Source organism: Trematomus bernacchii, unplaced genomic scaffold (genome assembly GCF_902827165.1).
Source record: "Trematomus bernacchii unplaced genomic scaffold, fTreBer1.1, whole genome shotgun sequence".
NCBI lineage: Eukaryota > Metazoa > Chordata > Actinopteri > Perciformes > Nototheniidae > Trematomus > Trematomus bernacchii.
Window position 1 is genome coordinate 2,107,922 of NW_022987567.1, and position 18,367 is coordinate 2,126,288.

Genomic DNA, 18,367 nt, shown 5'->3' on the forward strand with positions numbered 1-18,367 from the left:
TTGTCACGACTCGTTAAACATACAAAACTGGTTTTATTCAGGTTAGAGCTGTCAAATGCAAACATGTATTGCACAGAAATCCAGGTTAAGTACAGAGGACAGATGCTGCTGGTGTGTAGGACTACAATAGGAACTACTGAAGCAAAAAAAGACTAAAAAACACAATACGTCAATGTAATATGTACAAATCTAGACGACAATATATCTGCATTTGGTCACTGTTATAATAAAACATTAAATTCTCAAAGGGGGCTTTAAAAAATGTTTTAATGGTACTGTCAAGCTGACTAATTCTTGACTTCCAAAACCTCAGATCCTGGTTTATTGCCCTAATATGACTTACAAACTTGCAATAAATCTTACCATAGTACACTTTTGAGGTCTGGTATTTGATATCAGGGGGGAAAAAACATGAATGGAGGTGCCTTTCGAAAAAATAACAGCCATAAGGATATTTCTTTCCTCAATGTTAAAGTCACCTCATTGAAAGCCAATCAACAATTACACAGACAAAGTGAAAAAAAGAAGGCAAAATAAATCGTAGAAAGGCCAAATAAGCACTACATTTATTGTACAAGAGCAGATATGGGTGGTGGGTATGAAGCCCGGAACATCAGGGGTCAATGCAGTGTCAATAATACTGAAGCACCAGAACAGAGCATCAACATTGTATAACAAAAGTCTTGAAAAAAAAACGTCCCTGTGGAGGCAACAAAAATATCTCAGATGTGGCGAGGGGAACGCGTCTGCTGCAGAAGATGTGGGGTGATTTTTTTCCGATGATGCTGTGTCTCATTTGGTTCTCCTTGCTGAATTCCATCATGTGGAAGCCCTCTGCGTCACGCAGGGGCTCTCCTTTAGAAAAAAAGTCCTTTCTTACAACAAAACAGAGAGAAAAAAAAAAGTCAAAAAAGGAATATGATCGGCCCCAAAAAGAGCTTAGCAGTCACTTCTCCATAGCTTGATGGTTTTGTCATTTTCTAAAGCCGCGGACGCGATGATGTTCTCTGTCGGGTGGCAGGCGGTCGATATGACGACGTCTGAGTAGGAGACAGGAAATAGAGAGGGGGTCAATAACAGCGGTTCACAAATAAGATGTCTTGAATCTAATTCTAAAAATGTGTGTGTGCTGTACCTGTGTGGCCCTGGAGCTTCTGCACGATCTCCTTGGTCTGTAGGTTCCAGATGTACACCATGTTGTCCTCGGAGCCGGACACGATCCACTGCAACAGAGCACACGCTTAGCTTAGCAACATTTAGCTTTTTTACAAAAATGTGGTGAAATATAAATGGAGAAACTGCATGGTTGAGGCATTATCACCAGGAAGGATTTATTTAAAATCATGAAGGTCAAAACAGACCATACACATTTTTTATTAATTTCTTACCTTTCCCCCGGTGACTGAGAAATTTGCGAATATGCAGTACTTCTCGTTTTTGTGGCCGCTGTACGTTTTCAAGCACTGAAATGTTGGAGGGAAAATAAAGAGTGAATTCTCTGCATTAGATCATCAGAGTTATAACCATCAGCAGCAGTATTTAAAGTGGACCTATCATGCTATATTATAATAATATAGTGTAGGACCATACCTATATAAGGCATATTTATACTTTTTCTTTTTCAAAATACCAAACAGATCATGCATTTTAGCCATGCCTCATTTCGCTTAATTTGCACTTTTTTACCCCTGTTTTTGCAAGGGCTGATTCTGTGAGAACAGCACCACCTACAGGCCTGGCATATGTACTACAGCGTCTCCAGCGCTTTCGAACGGCAATGGCCGTGGCTGTCTCCTCCTGATTGGTGGAGTTGGCCCAATAGCCGTAGCGCCACTGTCCTGACGTCAGGACAGTGTTCAAATCTGGATCAGTTTTTATCAGATCCGTTGCAGCCCCTTTTTTAGAGATTTGGGTATGGAGGAAAATAGAGAGGGTTGTGTTTTCTGACACTTGGTGAGTTCCCTGGAACACCGGGGACACATGTTCATGTATAAAAGACGTACAAAAGTGCATTTTGCATGATAGGTCCCCTTTAAGTAAAAAATAGTAAACAAATGAGGAGAAAATTAAATACAATACTGTTTGGGGCTTAATGTCTTTAACTACATGAACATGAGACTGTTTTACATAAATCTAAAACAAACAGAAACAATCTGACAGCTGATTTTTGTATTTAAAAATAAGATAATAATTTAGTATTTAAACTGAATGCTTACCTTTCCTTTGCTGTAATCCCACAGCTTCAGCGTGCTGGAATACAAAAAAAACAAGCATGTTAAAAAAACTAGTGTTAAAACACACCAACATTTTAATAATTTCATCTGATGTGTATATTCTGTTTTTATAAAAGTGCAGCTGGTGCATACTGCCCTCTGCTGGTGAGCATCCTGAACAGCATAATGACCACTAAATAAATAAAATAATACATTAAAGCACATAGTTTACTACTCACTTGTCCAGTGTAGCCGCCAGGATGTATTTTCCATTTGGGGAAAACTTCACAAAGGACACCGGAGGGTTATCGTCATCTGATCAGAACACAGTAACAGGAGTAGAGTCAGTACCGCATCAGTAATGCCTTATTTCAAACAGGAACAATTATAATTGTTTGTCACTAATCATAACACAATTTCCAAACCTTTTCTGCAATTAAATATGAGAATGATGTGGAATCAGTACTCAAACAATGTCAAGATCAAGATTTACTGCGTGATCTTACCTATGAGTGTCTTTAAACACTGGCCCGATGCCGTGTCCCAGATTCGGCTGGAAAAATAAAATAAATAGTTTTAAGATGACATTTTGTTGTTTCGCAAGACACTTAATATATATAAACAAACAGCATTCTTGTCACTGCAGATATTTGGGGTTTGGAGTTTTTGTGATTGGTCAACTGCTTAGAAATGTCCCGACCCATAGCCTCACATACACTGTGTGGGAGCACTAGCCAATAGAAGTGCTGGTGTTATGTAGTGATGTCACTATATTAAGACACCAGTCAAATTGAGGCGTTTCAGATGGGGGGATTTTAGCCTTTGCAGACCATTTACATGCACACAAACCGGCTATAGAACACTACAGGAGGGAAAACCTACAAAGCATAAAGGAGGATACGTCCCCTCCTGACCCAGAAAACGACGCAGGTTCTGGTCCAGGCTCTCGTCATCTCACGCCTAGACTACTGCAACTCCCTCCTGGCTGGTCTACCTGCATGTGCCATCCGACCTCTGCAGCTCATCCAGAATGCAGCGGCTCGTCTGGTCTTCAACCTTCCTAAATTCTCCCACACCACGCCGCTCCTCCGCTCACTTCACTGGCTTCCAGTAACTGCTAGAATCCACTTCAAGACACTGGTACTTGCGTACCATGCTGCGAATGGATCTGGCCCTTCCTACATCCAGGACATGGTTAAAATGTACACCCCAGCACGTGCACTCCGCTCTGCATCAGCCAAGCGGCTCGCTGCACCAGCACTGCGAGGGGGACCCAAGTTCCCATCTGCAAAAACACGTCGGTTTGCTATCCTGGCTCCAAAATGGTGGAATGAGCTCCCCATTGAAATCAGGACAGCAGAAAGCTTACACATCTTCCGGCGCAGACTGAAAACTCATTTCTTTCGACTCCACTTCGAGCAATACAATTGCTAACAAAGCACTTATATACTAACAAAGGACTGGCTTATTCTAAAGCCAGTTGAGTAGCACTTGAAATGTTTTGGCTCTATGAAATCTGATGTACTTATATGATTCTGTTTTCTTCAAGTTTGTATCTTCTTGGTCGAATGCACTTATTGTAAGTCGCTTTGGATAAAAGCGTCAGCTAAATGTAATGTAATGTAATAATTGGGCCTCTTTAAAACTGAGCTGCTAATAAGGGCCGCAGCTGGAGATTTCCCGCTGTCACTTTTTTTTTTTAAATGTGCCAACTGTGAGGGCAAAAGAGGCGACATGATAAGTAAATGTGAACATGTAATGTCGACATGCGGATGTATAAATACAAGTTAGGTTTTACCAAAGACCATCGTAGCTGCTGGACACGATCAGAGAGCCGTCTCTGTTGAAATGAACCTGCAGGAGGAAAAAGATAATCACATTACTGTTACAGGTTTATCTCAAATCTAGAAATGTGTTAATAACCAAGTGAACTTACAGCTGAGACAGGGTCAGAATGTGCCGGCAATGTTTTCAAACACTTCCCGGTCTTCACGTCCCATATCCTTACGCTCTCATCAAACTGGAGGCAAAACAATCACATTCTTTTTTAGTCAAATGTCTGCTCTCCATTTCCTGCGTGTTTTATATCAGAAGCTTCTTCTACTCACCGATCCTGACACGATGAGGTTGGATTGGGGGTTGAAGTTGCAGCAGAAGACGTAGTTGCTGTGACCTTTAAGAGTTTTTAAGCATTTCCCCTAGGAAGAATAGAAGGAAATTCTCTCAAGCCCTGATTTATGGTGGTGTATGATCTGTAGCACGATCTGCTGGTTTAACCTGTTATACGAATATTCATATCATCTCAGTTTGATAAATGTTGATTAAAGCGTTCCCTTACCGAGCTGACATCCCAGATCTTCAAGGTTTTGTCGTCCGATGCCGACACCAGGAGGTTGGAGTCAGAGGACCATGCCACGTCAGAGATACCCTGAAGGATCATGGGTAATAGTTAGGAACATAATAGAACAGCAAGGATCATACCATAGCTCACTACTAAAGTGATGTATTGTAACTGATGCATAAATGTAGGTTTCCAGGAGTTTTTCAAGAAAAATAATATAGTATGAGGGCAATACTGTGGCGCTGATCTTGTATGTATAGATGTATCAATTCTCGCAATAGCCCGTATACAAGATGGCGTTGCGAACATTAACAAACTACGCAACGTCGGAGCTCCGTAAAAACAAATGTCTATGCCGTCTTATGCTCTATTTAACACGAGTTTCATATTTTTGGAGTAATTATATTGTTGTGTACGAACAGAAATATAGTTTTCTTGCATCACTTTAAAACAAATCTGGGAAAATCTGCATTTTGGTATGAGGGCGCACGCCAAAAGTAAGAGGGCACAGCGCCCCTGTTACCCGGTTAAGACAGAACCCAGGTTTAAATCACCTTCTTGTGTTCTACACATGGGTAATGGGTCATGACAAATACAATCCCATTAATACAAAGATAACCAAAAAGGCTAAATCAATGTGCAGCAGTAAATATGATGAATTTGTTTCACTCACAAGTTTGTGTCCGGAAATGGTTTTCTCAAACTTGCCGTCATACGCGCCCCAGATTTTGATGAGTTTGTCAGCAGCTGTAAAAAAACAAACATGTATTTAGTGTCGTGGCAACTTTTTCCTTTTTCTGTTTACGCTACAACGACTATTTTGTTTATTTTTGGAGGAAGAAATAGTTAGCAGATAATACAAAATAATAATGAAAATAAATGCAGCACAAATTTACCGTGGCCCATATGTGATTTAAAGCAAACAGGAAAAGATAAAAGGACTCACATGAGCTGGCGAGCCACTCTCCGCTCGGACTGAACTTGACGGAGGAGACCGCTTTGGTGTGGCCCGCTAGTGTGAACTTCAGGCTGTAGTTTGGCTTGCCAGGTGCAGACTATCAATGAAAACAAAACAGCACATTTATAAAAAATTTTAAAAAAGGGCAAACGCATCGCATTTATCAAAATATGATACCATACGGGAAAAAACTAAAATATTCACAGATGTTCTTCCCCAGCATACATTTATAATCAGAAATCCTAACCTTGCTTTGACTGGAAGATGACGATTGGACAACGGGAGGTTTCGTGTCAGTCTCTGGTTTCTTATCTTCTGTTGCCATGGTGAGGAAATGAGCATCAACTGGGCACGGTCCTAAAACAGAAGAAATTGATGTCGAAATAAGTTTAGAAATAAATTATTTATATGCAAGAAAACCAATATAAAAGCAAAACATAATCAACTGCAGACTGAGGACTTAAAAACAGCCGGCAACAGGTTTGGATGTATACTGTTTTTTGGCATGAAACTAGCCAAATAGCATTGTAAAGTTATGCATTATAAGGAGTCAGTTATGCTAGAGAGCACATTTTGATGTACTAGTATGGCATCATCTACAAAATGTGTAATTGCAATGGCTCGCCTCATAATAACTTGATATGTAACTAATCACTCCAAGGGATATATACCTCATTTAATTTAAGGGAATTTCAATTGTTGTGTACAATATGGGCCACATGTCATCGATAAAATGACATGTTAGTCTTATCATGTCAACCATGACAGCTATGTTATACATTATACACTTCATATCTATGCAATGCAACCGTGGGAGTGCTAATCATTTCCAGTAAAGACTTTAATAAAAGGCATTTGTATTCGTCTTTAGTTGTTAAAAATCCATGAAGCGAGTGTCTGCTTTCTACTTTAGCATAGCGTCACCCATTAATGTGGCTATTTCAGCTAGCAACTAGCTAGCTAACGTTAACTGGCTTTGTTAAGGTGATATTAACATGTTATACAGCCAGGTAACACTGCATAACATACTAGTTGGTATAAATGATAAACATATTTACGTTTATTCGTGTTTTAATGCAATACATTTGAAAATAATGAATTTTAAACAAAGGGTGACACGGGATCTCTTCGCTAGAAAGTTCAACTCTGACAGTAACGTTAGCTATCATCATACTGCATACATTTATGATTTTAAAACGGACAAATAAAGATAGCAACTCCATCTTATATGCACGTGTTTATTATTACAGCTAACAGCAGTGAGATCATGTAGCAGTCTGTCTTAAATCGATGATGCTGTTGACAAATTGGCTGATCTGCCACGGATGGGCCCTCCATTCAAACAAGGAGGAATCGATCATAAACCGATACTCACGGAGATTTGATGCTGCTCCGCGTTCAGATTGATACTCCGCGTAAAGATTGGCAGGAAAAAGCACGTATTTTTATTTAGACTATCATGGAGACCGCATTTAACCACTTGGCTCGCTCCTGGATGTTTGCCTGCTGGCTGCGAGGAGAAGCGGGGAATGTGGTGTATGGTGGTGAGTACAGTACTGCGCATGCGTGTTATCCTCAGAAGTAACGGTAGCTAACGAGGGACAATTAAGTGTCAAACGCAAATATGGACTATTTTTACGTTTGTTTTTCTTTGGGTATAGCACTGGTTCTATTGTGGCCTTGCTAAGCGTTTGGGCTGCAATGGGTAACACTTGACTTTCACCATTGATAAAAACATAATAATATTGAATAGATAGAATAGGGGTTTTAATACAGGACAGAATTTGAGAGTGCCACCATACACCCCGGCCCATAGGGGGCAGTGTCCTCTCTGTTTACTATCCGCCTATGCAGCTATCGGAGCGGGGAACAAGAAAAACAAAGCACGTTTCTTGCCTTTGGTTTGTTTTAATGCGAACGTTTTCAGTTTCAAAGTGGGTTTAACGGTTCACTTTGGAGGTAACTACTAACATTTACAGGTGGACATGTGCTAGGTGTGGAATCCTCTAAAGCAAGAATTGTCGTTCTTTTCAAAAATATATGTAAACAAATGTCTGAACTGGTCCACAATGTCTTTCGCGACGTGACTTTCCCGCATTCAGTTGTGTGAAGATGACAGGTAACGTAGCTTTTAACATTTAAGGTGAGCTCTGGTCAAAACAACACATGGTGACAACTTCGTTCTGAAACTCGACGTTCTAAAAAACAAACAAAGCATAATTTGACCATTGTATGCAACTTAGTTATGGTAAGACTATTCCTTACTTTTGGCGAACTAGGTTTTCTTTCGACGGCTAGCTAGTAACATTTAAGCTAACAACACTTGGGTTAGTTATAGCATATCTCAGGTAACGTTTACTCAGACACTTTTAGCAGTTTGTTGTTTATACCTATTGTGCTTTTAAAAACCTGTCTATTTAGTTATTTGCTTTTTGTTGCGTTAAATGTAACGTGTAATGTCAATAACTTAAATTTAGCAGGTTTACTTATTGTTGTAATTCTACAGTACTTTGGGCAAACGCTATCTATAGAGCAACGCATCGTATAACATCTCTTAAACGGAGTGTAAATATCTATAGATTACCTGTTGCAACTGATTAAGCTTATTGAGTGAACAAATAACGTGTATTATCAATTACCTATAACTTGTCCTTCAAATAACACATTGCTACATTTGTTTTACATAAAATAACAACTAGTTGACATTAAAACAACAGATGAAAAAAGTAATATAAGATCTATGTGTCCCAAAAGTAATGGCTTTTGTCTAGCTGCATTATGTCTTTTAACATTAAATGAAACTCATGAATATCATAAAACTGTACTATGTATTTCCTATTGCATACAAAGTTCAACTTTGACATGTTCCTATGGGAAGAAGGCTGTTTGTTGGGTCTGTGCTTGTTGTCAGACTTCAAACTTAAATGTGATTGCAAGATAATGTAGACTGACCTTCAGTTTTTGAGAGGGCACATCTCCAGCATCCCTGATTTGCATCCAAATAAAAAAATTGGACCATATTTTTGGACCATAGGTATGATGTGATTCTGTTTTAATATCCACAGATCACCTTTTCTTGTATGAAAACTATGAATGAAGTGAGCTGGCCTTTGATACCTGACATACGGAAAATACAGAACTCATAGGAGACAGCACACACCAGGGGAGGCTGTGTTCACCTATCAGAGCCCAGCCTGGCGTCATCATGTCAGCAGACACGCACCCCCCACGTCTCGTGAATCCTCCACCCCCTGAAGTGACGGACCCCAGCACTCCAGGACGGAGGACCAACCAGCTGCAGTACATGTACAACGTAGTGATCAAATCCCTGTGGAAGCACCAGTTCGCCTGGCCTTTCTACCAGCCTGTTGATGCAGTCGCTCTTGGACTACCAGTGAGTAGTTTGTCAATGTTCTTCAAACTTTTTAAACATGCTTTTATCAATGGCTGAACAGAATTCTAGTGCAATATCCAAATCTCAATAAAGCAAAATTATGTAAAAAAAAAAAAAAAGACATTCTGAATGAGGTATTGTGGTGCTGCACAGAGTCACGGCCAAAAATCCTTATTTAGTAGTAGTCATAGTCATTTGAATATATTTGGAATTGTCTTGACGGTGCACCTGTTTTTATGATTACAATGTCACCCTGATCTCCGCCTATTATATTGAAATGTACCACACAAATGTGATCTATATTGTAATAAACAGAAATGATCTTGGAAGAAGAAACCTTTTAAAATGCTAGACACATGACTACTAACAAACAGTTCGACACACGTGTGTATTTATTTATTAACTTATTCAACCCAGAAATGCAAAATCTCCCCATCTGCCTTTTGTGTATATATATATATCTATATATTGTTATTTATGTATTTATTGTATATATTTTGTATGTCTCGTTTGATATTTTAAAGAAAACTGCTACAGCTATTTTAATATCATTATACCTGTTGCAAGGACGGATTAACGATATATTATAATCATCCAATCCTTTTAAAAAATGTGGCATTAAATCAAGGAACACCCTATTCATCTGACAAATGTACTCTTTTCTCCTTAATTAGGACTACCATAAAATTATAACATCTCCAATGGATTTGGGAACCATCAAAAAACGACTTGAGAACAGCTTCTACTGGAGCGCAAGTGACTGTATGCAAGACTTCAACACCATGTTCACAAACTGCTACATCTACAACAAGGTGAGGAGCTTATTAATGATTATAAAACGGACAAGTCAAATCAAGCAATCTGATTGGTTCTTAGCCGTGATATACTGAGTGAGCGTATACCACGGGTAGAATTGTAAGTTACTTTTCACAACAAGTCAGTATCCCTCCACGTCTGAGAAAAACTGTATACAGTTGGGCTGAAAAGCAAACTGCCTGCAGTTTGCTTTTCAAACTGGAACAAGAAAGCAGCGGAGAAGTAACGGGGCAGAAACCCTCCTTTTTACACAGCGGTCCAGACATAGACATCAAACGGCAAAAACATATTCAGTGTGCAGTTCCTTTGGCATTAGGGCAGGGATATTTAGATACTTTCCAAGGTTTGACATAATGAATTGTGCTACTTTTAAAGCAAGCAACGATGTTTTCAAATCTGTAATCAAAAAGGTCCGCAAAAACGCTATCGACCAATCAGATTGCTTGATTTGACTTGTCCGTTTTATAAATATATTTTAATTTCTTCCGTTACGAAACAAACTTACAAAGCATAAGATGGAAGCTTTTAAGATTAACTTCGACCTCCGGGGGGGTCTTACTATGGAGGAGTGGATTGAGGAGTGCCAATCTCCAGAAAGAAAAGCACCTAAAAACGACGACACGCAGAGCTACGTGAAGAGCAGGTAGACCAACTGGAAAGGTACCACCATTCAAAAGCTTTCTGATGCGGGTCTTGAAACAAAGCAGATAAATTATGACCGTTAGTGGCCACAGGTGCGAAAGCTCTCTCCAGAGCTACTGGAAGCCGAATCTCGGGGACCGGAGAAAGTGGAGCAATATTCTCGCCAAATAATGGATCAACGCTCTCTGTCTAATATGTTCGCTAGCTGTTAGTGTTGTTGCATAGCAACCACCTCGCACTATGTTTCGTGCAGAGGGACTATTTTATTTTGAACATCATTATTTACTAATAAAAACTATTTAAATTAGAGTGTGTATTTTTCTTTCATATTGCCACACTTGGTAACCGTTTTATAAAAGCAATAGCTCACGACAGGCCGTGGTATATGCTCATTATATCACAGCTAAGGGGGTTGTCGACCCTCCGCTTCGCGTCAGGCCGAACCACGCCCCTTAGCTGTGATATAATGAGCATATACCACGGCCTGTCGTGAGCTATTGCTTAAAGATACAACACTACCCTGGTTAGCCTCACAGAAACCTTTTCCTCAAAGATGTCCCTCTTCCTGTCTTCAGCCCACTGACGACATCGTGCTGATGGCCCTCGCCGTGGAGAAGGTTTTCCTGCAGAAAGTTTCCCAGATGCCTCAGGGAGAGGTGGAGATTTCTCCTCAGGCGGTCAAAGGGAAGGCCAAGAAAAGTATCACTCCAGGTAACTGACATGTGCGAACAGATGATGCTGCTTCACATTATTATAGTTATTTGAAGAGGGAGGAATTTGTATCTCATAAATGTGTTCACGTGAAGAGGTTTTACTCCCCTCTGTTTATGGCTATAGAACAAGACCTTAATTATTTGTCCTATTTAGAAGACGGGGCAGCGGTGTACAGCCTCTAGTGGCTGAAATGAGTATCGCAACAACAAACATACTGACAAATTATCCTGAACATTTACAAAGATTATCATTGCACTTTTTTTTTTTACTCAACACAAGATCATCTGTTTTGATGAGACTTAAAGAGGACATATTATACTAGGGAACTTTGGGAGTCTAGCCTTTGCAGACCATTTACATGCACTAAAACTTATATAAATCACTACAGGAAAGGGAAAACCCAAAAAGCATAATAGGGCCCTTTTTAATTTATTTTACCTTGTTTTTCGCATTTTTCCTTTTGAAATGGTGTTTACTGCGTGCGTGTAATGCAGGAGGGGAGAATGTGACTGCGGACACATGTTCTACGGCTACATCGCCCACATCTCAGCCCAGCCTCAGCTGCACCACCTCCAGCTCCCCCCCCGCAGCCCAACACCCTACACTCACCACATTAAAAGTGAGTCATCCTTTATGTCTCTTTCCCCTTAATTGTAATATTTTAAAATCACAGATCATGAGTTGAATTATAACTTTTCTTTTATTCTTTTTTTTGCCAATGAAGAAGAAGCACGTGAAGCGGAAAGGAGACCTCCCCTCGGATTTGTCCTCCGCAGGCTTCACCAGTTTGAGTGATTTATCAGGAGGCAAGAGGAGACGAGAAAGCACAGACCTCGGACAGGAATTGAGTGAAGAGAATAATCAGCTCCAGTATTGCAGCGACATCCTGAAGGAAATGCTGTCGAGGAAACATGTTGCCCACGCCTGGCCTTTCTACAAGCCAGTGGACGCTGAAGCTCTGCAGCTCCACGACTACCACCTGATCATCAAATACCCCATGGACCTCGGGACAGTGAAGGTATCAGCTGTTTATCACACCAGAGCTGCACAAGTCATCTTAATGTTATCGAAACAGATTTAAAAATAAATGCAACATGCACACTTGTATGATATATACACAGTGTATAGATACATGTATATAGTATCCTATGTTTAAACATGTTTTTTTTACTAGTAAATTGGTCTTTTACACTGTATTCTAACTTATTCTGTATATTTTTAATTGTTTATAAAATACTCTACAATGTTTCCTTCTAATGTTAAAGGTAGGGTAGGTAAGTTTGAGAAACCGGCTCGAGAATTTGAAAATACACAACCGGAGAAAATCTGCCACTTCCTTACAGAGCCCCTCCTCCAACACACACGAACGCGCACATGACCAATGAGGGCACGAGATAAGTTTGTGCACAGATGGAAGGCTGACAGGCAGGTAGGCCATCCAGTTATTTTAGCCGGGCCGGCTAAAATGATTGGTCGTGCTTTTTACAGTACTACGTCTTCCACAGATGAATTTTTTGTATGGATTTTTTGTCAAAGCACTTAAGATATTCATTGCTATCGGGATGTTAAGAGCATTCCATGGAATATAACAAAAAGTGTATCTCGAGCCGGGTTCTCAAACTTACCTACCCTACCTTTAATATGTATAAAGTTACTATTTAATCTTTTTGGTTTTTTTTGTTGTTTTTTTACTTTGTAATATCTTGTAAACATGCTCCTCGGACAAAACCATTTCAAAAATGTTGGATGAATAAAATAAGAATACCCTTATCTAATATTAACTAGTGCAATATCCAAATCACAGTATGCGCAATATTAAGGAAAGGAAAAATATATTTTACAAATAATATTAAACAAAAATATGTATATTATTTGGAATAAGATAAAGAGAAACCTACAAAGGTTAAGCTACAGACAAACACATCTTAGGTCCTCCTCAAAGAAAAATCACACTATTCTAATTTATTATATGTTGAAATGATTATGCAAATCATTTTCATTCCCTCTTAATATCCCTGATCATATTATATCAATACAAATAATCACAATTAGTTCAACTTTTCTAAATGGTGCAGCCCTAATTCTCTCCCTAGTTGATCTGTTGTCTGGATGAATCTTCCTCTGTATTCCCAGAGCAAGATGTCTGAAGGGCAGTACACGGACGCTCAAGGCTTCGCTGCAGACGTCAGGCTCATTTTTTCCAACTGCTACAAATACAACCCTCCAAATCACGACGTGGTCACCCAGGCCAGAAAACTTCAGGTGAATACTTCAACTGTATACCAGCTCATTTAAAATACATTTTTACGTTTGTTTGTAACCATGTGTGTGTTGGCTTTAGGGTGTGTTTGAGAAGTGGTTTGCCAAGATGCCAGACGAGCCGGTGGAGATGCCTTCACCAAAGAGTGCAGGTTTTGGTGAAATCAGCACCAACAGCTCCGCCAACCTGGACTTAGAGGAGGAGCGGGCCACTCGACTTGCTGAGTTGCAAGAACAGGTGGGTGCAGAACAGGTGGGTTTCTACACAGAGCTCCAACTCTGATTTTCTCCTTATTTAAATTGTTGACTACCAATTAGTTACTCTGTGCTCCGCAACTTTCCTTTGATTTGTAGAGAGCTGCAGGAATGACATATCTTAGTAGGAAGTTAGCAACGCATTGGTTCCCTCAACAAAGAGTCAATGGGATATTTCTATTGAATCTTCAAATATTTCAGAAAATAAACCTGAGAAGAATCTCCACAAATCCCTTTAATGATATGAATCAAAAACCCAATGTTAGGCTTTTCAAAAAAACTACCGCACAATCGCATGACTTACTGTAAGAGCTACCCCATTATGTTAAAGGAAGAATTAACCAGTTCTTAGCATATGCCATTTTTAACACACATAAAAGCTTAAAACTTTACAAATGGGATATTTACTGACTTATTTAATGTCGTAGGACAACATCTCTTTAGGTTGTGTTTACCAAAGATGGACAAATACTGAATCATTTCCAGATGTTAGAACTCATTCCTTCACCACTCTTTAAACTTCCTGTGTAATGACTTTAAAAGGTTTGGCTTTCCTGGCCAACACACAAAACAAAACATATACCCATTTTCAAATTAGAATCAAATATAGCTAAAAAAAAAACATTTTCAAATTAGAATCAAATATAGCTAAAAAAACCTGTGTGCTGTAAGTTATAATGTAAATACATGCTTAGCTAAACTTAGCCTAGCATACAGTCATTTGCTCGATAAGACTCCCTCGTCTTTATTCTCGCTCCTTATGGCTCATCCGCTTCTTCTTACTAGCAAACAGGAGCTACTCACTGACTTGAATATTTGCCTGATTCTGATTGGTTACTGCATAGCACCACAAAACCCATTTCTGTTGACACTACCCAGCTCAAAGCTGTTCACGACCAGCTCTCTGCCCTCTCTGACGTCCCCGTGATGAAACCAAAGAAGAAGAGAGAAAAGGACAAGATAAAGAAGGAGGAGGAGGAGGACAGCAGGCAACACAAAGGCAGCCCGAAGCCCATCTCCAGGTACAACGTTTATCATAAATAAACACTCATTTTCATAGCACTTCCATATCATAATAAAGCTTTATTTATATACAGGGGTGAACATAACTGGTACGCAGGTACGCATGCGCGGCAACAATCTGAAATGCGTACCGTCACTTGTGTCACAAAGCGCATTTGCGTACCGACGTACTTGTGAAGCTTTTCCAGAAGGCGGTTAGATCACCGGACGACAGAGTCGGTCTCCGTGTGCACAGACAGGGCTGCTGTTAACGTCAGCACTGCGCTAAAACAGCTGATCACAACGTTCACACGCTCTGTGGTCACGAAGCCCCCCACGATTCATAAAATAGGATAAAATCCTTTAAGACTTATAACATAAATAAAACAATTTAAAGGTAGGTAAATAATAAGAACATTTAAAGTGGGGGTTTGCTAATAAAAAGCTAATCTAAATAGATGTGTCTTTGGAGTTGACTGATTTCTCTTGAATTCCAGGGAGTGGACGGCGACCAAAGAGTGCGACTCGGACGATGAAAGTCTGCTGATGACGTACGACGAGAAGCACCAGCTGAGCCTGGACATCAACCGGTTACCGGGCATCAAGCTGGGCAACGTGGTGCGCATCATACAGACGCGAGAGCCCACCATGCGCGACACCAACCCCGACGAGATCGAGATCGACTTCGAGATGCTGAAGCCGTCCACCCTGCGCGAGCTGCAGCGCTACGTCCAGTGCTGTCTGCGCAAGAAGTTCAACAAGTTTCAGAGTGAGTAGTGGGATGGAAGTTCTGAGCAATGTTACTGGGAGAAAAACAAAACTGTGCTGGAGGACTGAACTGCATTCTTTTCCCATATAGAGTGGTGCAGGAATGAGTCCTAAATCATGAAATAAGTTAGCATTTTACCACTTCCTGTTCCCTCGTCTCAAAGTCAACGTGTTTTTGGTTAGATGCCTGAAATACAATCTGTGGTTAAATACAAATTGCGCTTTCCAAAAGGTGGCCAAATGAGACTTCTAAATGTCATCACTCTGCAAACGGGTTAGCTTTTAGCTTAGCGGTGATACCAGGCAGCCATGTAACCGTGGTGTCGTTCCTTTATATCCGTACGTTAGCTTTTTACCTCTGTAGATTGCATTGATGTTTCGGAAAGGATAAAAGTGGCGTTAATATGTGGAGATAATCACAAATGTGATTTTGCTACAGATCTTATTTTCTGCAATATTCCAAAAGCAAATGGAAGAATCCTTTGGCTTCCTATATATTTCTGCGACAAAAATACCGTCCGTCGACTCTGCCCTTCTCTATTTATCCCATGGGAGCCTGCCTGCAGGTGCTGGGTTGCGGTCGAATACTCCAAAAAATCAGCTCCTAAGTTCTAACCCTATCGTCTATTCTTTGACCTCTGTGTGAAACGTCACGGGGTTAAGGGATAGTGGATAGGAGAATTCAAAAGGATTTAGGAGAAGAGACTGCGGCACTTTAGAGAATCCGACTGCACTTTCACTATCCGACGTGTTTATGATGCGCCAGCAGAGGTCATAAATGTGCGCCTGCTGCTGTGGGGAAACTATGGAAACTACAGTTTTCTATACAGCGGACTACAACATGGATGTTTAATAAGAACGAGGGACTACTGTAAACTCATCTAGAGACTCTGCACCGTGCTCTGATGCTGTTGCTTTATGCTTTATGAACGGGGACAACAGAGAAACATATTCTTCATGACCAAAGTTGGAATTGAAATAAAAAAGGAAAGTGAAACTTATACTCGTCACCCTCTCCCTCCGGTCCACATTAATACAAATGATCCCAATACGTATGAGTGTATGAAAAGATCTTAAAAGCAATACAAATGTATTTATTATAAACGTTAGTCCTTAACATCTATCACTGTGTATATCACCATTCAAACATCTTTTCAAAGTTGAACAAACCCCACACAGCTCAGTAAAGACTGTGAAATGTTGACTTTATTTGATCATTTCAGTAAAAACTAACGTTCATATTTCTCTTTTTGATTATAATACTGATGAACGTTCAAAACAAAGCACTTTGGCAACTTACCACATATGTTTTAAAATGCTTAATAAGCACCGTAACTTTCATGATATCATTTCTCATTCATAATCGGTTGTTTCCGTGAACGGCCGACTGTTGTGTGACGGCAAATGCCGCGGCCGCAAGGCATTGTGGGGCAGCATTTTCTCCTCTCCTTTCGGTTAGGGAGGTCCAGTGGTTCCTAAGCTAAAGGAGGTTATAAAGGAAGTTTGAAACCTCCTTTCCTTTTAATTTAGAGAATTCGAACGGCACTTATCATGGCTGCCACTGAGGGACTTCCGGGTCATTTCACTCCATTAGGAAGGTTCCTAAGCTAAATGGACTATTCGACCGCAACCCCAGTCTCAGGATACCTCCACTCTCAGGACAGGAAGTGCATGCACGCTAAGAATTACAAAATAAAATCGCCACTATCAGTACAGCGCCACTTTTCATTTTGATGGCTGTTTTTGCTATGGGATTATATTTGGGAGAATATAACCTGTTACAAGGAGGAACCTAAAACCTATTTGAATGATTCCTAACATGGAAAGGACAGTTCAAAATCAAAATGTGAACTGCAAATAAGTATAAAGATCGAATATTTTAATATATATGTATTATAATCAATAGGAATTAGCACACAAATGACAAAACCTTGGTGCCAGATATTTGAATTGCATCCGTATCATTTACCTGTTGCTTCTCCTCCCGTCCTCCAGAGAGAAGCAGGCGAGCAGCGCAGCATCACGTCAGCGGCAGCAGCTCCTCAGATTCAGACAGCAGCAGCTCCTCTGACTCCAGTTCAGAAAACAGCGACTCCTGACAGCTTCTAATGTTTCTATTTATTTCTTCAAAAGAGAGTTCCTCAAAACCGTTTTGTATTTGTTCTATGTTATAAAATGTGGAAAATTAAACTTCCCAACACAGCATTTGTATTCAGCGTGGATTTTCTCCCTCTTTCTTCTATCAATTGCAATATCCGCCTCGACGGTTTCTTATCAGATAGATACATTCAGTTCTGAGCACCCGGGCACATTTCATATCATCTGAGTTTCAACCAATATCCTGTCTCTGCCACTCATTTAGCCCATACACTTTAATAAGGTTTTTCTTTTCAAATACTTCAAAAAACGGCAGAAAATATAACACTGACTCTCAACAGCAGCTTTTAAAGTTGTGAGAAGCGTTTAGCGGTAGATCATTTCATTATGAATATGATGAGTTCATTATTTCTATTGTAGCACATGATTACCAGCAAAGATATGAAAGCTCAAGGTACCTCAAGTTTATTATTATTATTTATGAGCTGCTAGTATCCATATATACTTATACTGTTGAGCTATATAGTTGGCCGTTTACCTTTCCTAGTGTTTATTTGACCAGTAGTAGGTGGTCCGGTCCCTTTAAAGAGGCCCTATTATGTTCACTTTCAGGTTCATATTAGTATTTAGTTCCTCTACTGGGACATGTCTCCATGCTTTAATGTTCAAAACACTCTTTATTTGTCTCATACTGCCTGAGCTGCAGCACCTCCTTTCACCCTCTGTCTGAAACCAGAGCCCAGTCTGCTTTGATTGGTTAGCTGGACGGCTGTCGTGATAACCGCCTAGAGAGCTGATTGTCACAACACAACATAAATCAACTTTCCAAATCGTATCCTTATTGACCTCTTACAGTGAAGTCATTTGTCTTTGATAAAGAACACTAAACATGTCTTTTTATATCAGAG

General features: G+C 40.0%; 2 protein-coding genes across 5 annotated transcripts; one reads left to right on the forward strand and one right to left on the reverse strand.

Annotated features, from left to right (window-relative positions):
- Nucleotides 1-13: 13 nt before the first annotated feature.
- On the reverse strand, nucleotides 14-7,081 carry wdr5 (WD repeat domain 5). Its single transcript, XM_034126023.1, has 14 exons — nucleotides 6,888-7,081; nucleotides 5,760-5,869; nucleotides 5,501-5,609; nucleotides 5,228-5,301; nucleotides 4,552-4,641; nucleotides 4,322-4,411; nucleotides 4,150-4,233; nucleotides 4,012-4,067; nucleotides 2,720-2,766; nucleotides 2,453-2,528; nucleotides 2,217-2,250; nucleotides 1,389-1,463; nucleotides 1,136-1,223; nucleotides 14-1,040 (listed from the first exon to the last, which is right to left on the reverse strand). The coding sequence occupies exons 2-14, from the start codon at nucleotides 5,835-5,837 to the stop codon at nucleotides 940-942; spliced, it is 1,002 nt and encodes a 333-aa protein (XP_033981914.1). The 5' UTR covers nucleotides 5,838-5,869; nucleotides 6,888-7,081; the 3' UTR covers nucleotides 14-939.
- Nucleotides 7,082-7,329: 248 nt separating this feature from the next.
- Nucleotides 7,330-17,565, forward strand: LOC117479021 (bromodomain-containing protein 3-like). 4 transcript variants are annotated; one of them, XM_034126027.1, is made up of 11 exons: nucleotides 7,330-7,413; nucleotides 8,578-8,906; nucleotides 9,581-9,718; nucleotides 10,940-11,075; nucleotides 11,573-11,697; nucleotides 11,803-12,096; nucleotides 13,212-13,340; nucleotides 13,420-13,590; nucleotides 14,472-14,614; nucleotides 15,092-15,363; nucleotides 17,358-17,565. In XM_034126027.1, the coding sequence occupies exons 2-11, from the start codon at nucleotides 8,718-8,720 to the stop codon at nucleotides 17,459-17,461; spliced, it is 1,701 nt and encodes a 566-aa protein (XP_033981918.1). In that variant the 5' UTR covers nucleotides 7,330-7,413; nucleotides 8,578-8,717; the 3' UTR covers nucleotides 17,462-17,565. The 4 variants fall into 4 exon arrangements, with proteins under 4 accessions (XP_033981918.1, XP_033981916.1, XP_033981920.1 ...); XM_034126025.1 differs by having other exon boundaries at nucleotides 7,374-7,631; XM_034126029.1 differs by having other exon boundaries at nucleotides 7,374-7,631; nucleotides 13,420-13,575.
- Nucleotides 17,566-18,367: the final 802 nt, after the last annotated feature.